This window comes from Cornus florida, unplaced genomic scaffold, assembly GCF_030987335.1.
Source record: "Cornus florida cultivar Cherokee Brave unplaced genomic scaffold, ASM3098733v1 CherokeeBrave_3.0.0_Hap2_Chr10, whole genome shotgun sequence".
Lineage (NCBI taxonomy): Eukaryota > Viridiplantae > Streptophyta > Magnoliopsida > Cornales > Cornaceae > Cornus > Cornus florida.
Window position 1 is genome coordinate 39,077,228 of NW_026775580.1, and position 6,152 is coordinate 39,083,379.

The 6,152-nt window shown below is 39.4% G+C and overlaps 1 protein-coding gene across 1 annotated transcript; it reads left to right on the plus strand.

Annotated features, from left to right (window-relative positions):
* Positions 1-495: 495 nt before the first annotated feature.
* On the plus strand, positions 496-2,219 carry LOC132278658 (protein JINGUBANG-like). Its single transcript, XM_059780502.1, has one exon. It carries the CDS (start codon positions 700-702, stop codon positions 1,996-1,998), a length of 1,299 nt encoding a protein of 432 aa, XP_059636485.1. The 5' UTR covers positions 496-699; the 3' UTR covers positions 1,999-2,219.
* Positions 2,220-6,152: the final 3,933 nt, after the last annotated feature.

Sequence of the window (6,152 nt, forward strand, 5' to 3'; positions counted from 1 at the left end):
CATCAATTGAACAGGTACCAATTATCCAAATACCGAGTCCACCCAGGTAAACACTTTGACATAACACTAAATTAAGGGCCAAATCTCTCTTGATATCACTTATAACGAACCAAATACTTATCATTGGACACAAAAATTTAATTTAATTATTATGTAGCACTCTATACTCTGTCTTAATTATTATGTAGCACTCCATACTCACTTTATTCCTTATTGCTGCTCAAATTATCCCCATTATAGAGAGCATTTAACCAGCCACCATATATGCATATCCACCAACAAACTGTTTTTATAACAAATAAAACTAACCAATACCTTATTTTTGATTGTTGGAGGCGGATTTTTAGAACCCATAAAATATCTCTGCCCCCACGATAACCTTTCCTCCTCACACGTGTCCTCATCTCATTCCACCATCTCCCCTCTACAGCTTATCTCTCTCCTATTTATATATGTACTCTCTCTCTCCTCTCCTCTCCTCTCCTCTCCCGCCTTTTCTTCTCATATTCCTAACCATAACAAATACCAAACCCCTCTCTCTCTCTCTCTCTCCCCCCTTCCTTTACCCATCTTCTTCTTCTTGGGTTGAAGGGCTCAATTTCTTCATCATATTTGCATACATATAGATACATACATATATAATTAGGAGGGTTTTCTACTAAATGAACAACTAATTTACCTTGGAAAGAGACCAACAAGATGCAGTCTGATCCAAACATCTCGTCGACCGCTAAGGATGAAGACCTCAGCGTCCGAAACAGTACTAGTAGCTTATCATCCTATGTACCCAACTGGATGGGTGGTGACAGCTCTCCGATGACCATGTCTCCATGGAACCAAACCTCACCTTTCATCAAATCTCCATGGACCAAATTTGAAGAGGACACCCATCAAAACCTCCCTCAAAACTTCCTCATCGGATCACTAGTCCGCGAAGAAGGCCATATATATTCCCTGGCTGCCACCGGCGATCTCTTATACACCGGCTCCGACAGCAAGAACATCCGGGTTTGGAAGAACATGAAGGAATTCTCGGCCTTCAAGTCCAACAGTGGCTTAGTCAAAGCCATTATAATCTCCGGCGAGAAGATCTTCACGGGCCATCAGGACGGCAAGGTTCGGGTGTGGAAGGTTCATCCAAGGAACCCTAACATCCACAAGCGCGCCGGAAACCTACCCACCTTCATGGACGTGTTCAAGTGCTCCATCAAACCGAAAAACTACGTGGAAGTGAAGCGCAATCGCACCACCCTCTGGATCAAGCACTGCGACGCCATTTCGTGTCTTAGCATGAGTGAAGAGCATGGTCTTCTGTATTCAGCTTCTTGGGACAGGACGTTTAAGGTTTGGAGGGTGTCGGATTCGAAGTGCCTCGAATCCGTGAAGGCACACGAGGATGCTGTGAACTCGGTCGTCACCGGTACAGACGGCATGGTCTTCACCGGCTCGGCCGACGGCACTGTGAAGGTCTGGAGGAGAGAGATGGTGGGGAGGGTGACAAAACACACCTTGGTACAGACACTGCTTGAACAAGAATGTGCTGTGACGGCTTTGGCTCTTGGCGGGTCGGGTTCGGTTGTGTACTGCGGGTCATCGGATGGTTTGGTGAATTTTTGGGAACGTGAGAAGCAGTTGTGTCACGGTGGGGTCCTCAAGGGGCACGAGCTGGCGATTCTGTGCCTCGCCGCTGCAGGGAATCTGGTGTTCAGCGGATCAGCGGATAAGACGATTAGTGTGTGGAGGAGGGATCGGACGGTTCATACGTGTCTGTCAGTGTTGAGTGGTCACAATGGACCGGTCAAATGTTTGACTGTTGAGGAGGATAAATCACCGGCTGGTGATCAAAGATGGGTGTTGTACAGTGGGAGTCTGGACAAGTCTGTGAAGGTGTGGAGCGTTTCGGAGTCCGCATTTGATTTGAATCAGATGGTCGAGAATCAACAATATAAATCCCAAAATGAGAATGTGAAATGGGATTCTATACCAGAAGCGAAGTAGAGTTACAACTGTATTTACAGTCTTTTGATAGTCTGTTGTTTAATAGTCTTATAAATTTTGATGATTTATTGAAATGCTTGATGTATATATAATCAGTTATGTAGTTTGTATCATTTATTTTTTATTTTTTTTTTTTTTCGTGGGATGTCTAAAATATATGTTCATACTATTCTTATTTCTTATACCATAATATTCTCAAACTTTTGACTAAACAGGTGCAAATAACGAAATATTATATTATCTTTTAACAAAAGATAAATTAAAAAATTAACTCTTTTCAATACAGTAAAATCATAAAAAGTTGAATTCCTCAAAAAGTCTAAGAATTTTGAGATAGAGTGAGTAATATTTTGGTGCGTAGTTACTTTAATGGTGACAATTGGAAGATTATTTTAGAACAGAGTGCGAAAGAAATTTAAAAAAAAAAATATTTTCCGTGTTATAGAATATAAACTGTTAAGAATGTTTTTGAGAGACTATTTGAGCTACCTTTGAACTTAGGTGGTTAGTTTATGCATTTTGAGAAGGAAAACGGCTTTCGAATGCGTTTGACTTTCGGATGTGTCTAATTGAAAGAATGTGAGTCGACTTTCGGACGTGTCCAACTAAAAAAATGTGAGTTGCTTCTTGTTTAAATAAAAAACTTGACTATCTTTAGAAGCCACAAGAACCCAGAAGTTGCAAGAAGCAATATGAAGTTTCTCGTAGCAAAGACCACCAACCATGGAAGGTGTCGTGAAGCAACCCCCCGGTGAAGTTCAACCTAACAGCTACTACACGGTTTTGGACACGAATTTGAAGCCTATAAATATATTGCATCTGGTGCATTGTCGTGTCGTAACACCCAAAGTTGCAATGAAAGTGTAGCCAAGTTTAAATTTATAAAGAGCCACTACTACCTCTAACTACTATAATAGCTAGGGTGAGTAGGGATCGTCCCAAGGGATTTAGGGTTATGTTAATATGGAAACAAGATCGGATTAGTAGGTCGAATGATCGAAAGATTGTTTGTTAGTTAATTAAACTACGATGTAAATGAATTCAATACTAAACAACTAAAGTAAATAAAAGGGTAGAGAACAAGAGAGAGAGGTCTTGGGATCTAGAGGTCACCACTAAACATCACCATTCTAGACATTTAATGTGTAATGATGAGGGGAAACATGTGTTGCAATTCAAAGAGGTGTGATTAATTGAATCAACAAGCATGGATTGACTAATTAAGCATACATTGTCTAGACAACCTAGTGAATAGTACAATATATCAAATTAAGCCATTAATCCTTCCTTTAAGCTCACAATCAACACACTAACAAGTTAGAGAATTATACTACTTGCATTCATAAGTATAGAACATCAAACAACAAGCATGCATTGTCCTTACATCTAAGAAAGTAAAGCAACTACACTACTTCTAAGTTAAGGACATGAAAATTGAACTAAGGTAGAGGCATAATCCATCAAGAAATGAGTATAGACCATCAAACAAACCACAAGAGTATTCTATTTAAGCACTATGCCTTGACAATCTCTAGATTCATAGCATCAATACACATAGACATGCATCAATATCACAAAAACCAAGAGATAAACACATAAACATCTACTCTAGCATACATAGACATATGAATAAAATGAAATGATCAATTGGAAGTATTAATCAACATAAATCATTGTAAGAACAAGATTCATATATAAATTAAGTGTCAAGACAATATTACAACACAAATCCCCTCAAAATACAAAGCATTAAGGTCTAGAAGGCATGCTTAGGGCTAACTCTAGCCCCAATAAGGTGTTTAGCCACTCATTGATGAAGTCATCCAACCCTCAAGGGCCATCTCCTTGGTAGAAATGCTCTTCTCTTTGATGGAAACCCTAGAAGAATGGAAGATCTCCCAAAATGATGTGTCTCTAGTCTCTAGCCTCTCCTCCTCTCTTTTCTTAGTCTCTAAGTATGTATGTGAATGAATGTTTTTCTTAAAATGGCTCCAAATCCTTATATAGGTAGCTCAAGTGTCACACCCAATGGTCTGAACTAGTGCACTAGGGTCCCTTCAATGATTGCACTATGAGCCATCTTTTAATAAGCTGGACTTTGTTTTAATTCGGACTTGAGGAGGTTCGATCAATCGAGTTCAGTTGAGATCGATCGAACTGTGGCCAGATCCATCGAAGTTAGGCCAGATCGATTAATCCTTGGCGGCGCTTTTTTGGAATAGGACAAATCTGAGATATTTTTGGGATATTTTGGGAAAAAGACAAAAATGGTAGGTGAGGATAAGATTAAGGAAGTTCAATCGATTTGAAGAAAATTGGATCGATCAAAGATTAGAATTCTTTGAGGATAAGGACAAGGAGTCTGATCCATCTGGGTGAAGTGAGATAGATCAATGTGAGATCGATCAAAAATATCCCTGATCGATCGAAGATTGCTGATTTCCACTACTTTGTTTCCTCTTTGCTCTATTCTTCCATTCAGCTTGAGATTGCTTCTTTTATGCTCTAATTTGGCTGAATTGACTTATTTTAGGGATAAGCACCTGAAAAAGGCAATAACATGAAATGAGTCTAAAACGGGAAGAGTAAGATAGATAAAAGTCCTACAATACTCAAGCTTAAAGGGTTTAAATGCGCACTTTTCAGCGCTCATCACACCCCCAAACTCAAATATTCCTAGTCCCTAGTAATGAACTACAAAGTAAAGGAATGAAATGAACATCTATACAAGTATGAACTAGAAAGCAATAAATGGATAACACTACTTTTGTAAAGAACACGATTGCATTTAATATATGCAACAAGTCGTTTAAACTCCTAGGTTACCCTTAGTGGACAAGTGAAGTCTCGTGAGGGTTTCCAGAAATGATACCCACAAACATTAAGCTCATTTTCACTAAAGAGGCACCAACATTCCAAATAAGCATTGGAAGAAAACTACCTCAAGTATGCAATTTTTTAACCCTTTCCAAGCAATCTCCCAAAATTTAAACATCAAACAAGCAAGTATGGTCCTCCACCCATCAAGAAAATGATCATGTAAATCAAAACAACTATAGAATTCTTTTTGAGTGGACCGGTATCAAATATGTTACTAAACCAACAAAAGAAATGATCACATCCTTACCCTCAAACTAGCACACAAATCTAGTACCGATCACCAAGACAAAAAGTGGACCTTTTATTAAAGCTTTATTCACTAGGTGCACTTATTCTTTTCACTCATCATATTTTTTTTTTTTCAAAGATGGAAGCATTGTAACGACCCTAAATTTTTCAACCCAGTGTGTTCTGTGATGACCCGAACTGGATCCAAGATGTGGAAGTAAAAGAAGTAAAAAGGGCCTCTAGAGATGTACGTTATCTCTAAGATGCCAAAGTGACTCCCCATAAAGCCACTATACTCAAATGGGCCAAGCAAATGAAGTGAGGATACCTAACCCGAAAAAAAATGAACCAAGGGCAAAATGGTCATTTCACACTTAAATGGGTGCCACCGTGCACACCATTGGAAATACAACGAAAAATGAAGAAGTTAGACTCAAGAATTGCCTGATTTTGAGTTTAGACGGAAAAGATATGAAATTAGAACAAGTGATCTTCTCCGTTTAAGAGTTACCACAACCCAATCTTACTAAAACTGGAATAACTCTCAATATAGGTTGAGTTTTGATGAGTGGTTGGTACCATTGGAAAGCTAACTTCAAGCTCTTGAACTTAGACTCAAGAATGACCAGATTTGAATCAGAAATGAAGGAAATAAGTCCCGCTGAAGTCGTTGTAAGGGAATTATCCAAGAAAACTGGAAGAAGAAGGTCCAAGGGAGGATCGGTCGACCAAAGGCAAGGGTCAGCCAGCCAAACCTCAATCATCAGCCGACCGAACCCTAATGTTTAGCTGACCAAAACACCATATTTTAAGAAAAGCCTACTGGAATGGACCATCAAGGCTTATCAGCCGGTTGATGGACCCTCATCAGTCGATCGACACATCTGCTGCAGCAGAAAAGCTACTGCAATGTGTGTGTGAGGTACTTTGGCCATCTTTAAGGTTTTACATGCATTCTATATGTTCCGAACAAGTTTGAAAACATTTCCTAGCCCCGTGTAAGCATCCAAAACATGCCCAAACAAGGAGGAACTCAAATGACACTT

What these genes read in the sequence shown, in the direction of transcription:
- LOC132278658 (XM_059780502.1), top strand. Translation starts at nt 700, where the DNA reads ATGCAGTCTGATCCAAACATCTCGTCGACCGCTAAGGATGAAGACCTC.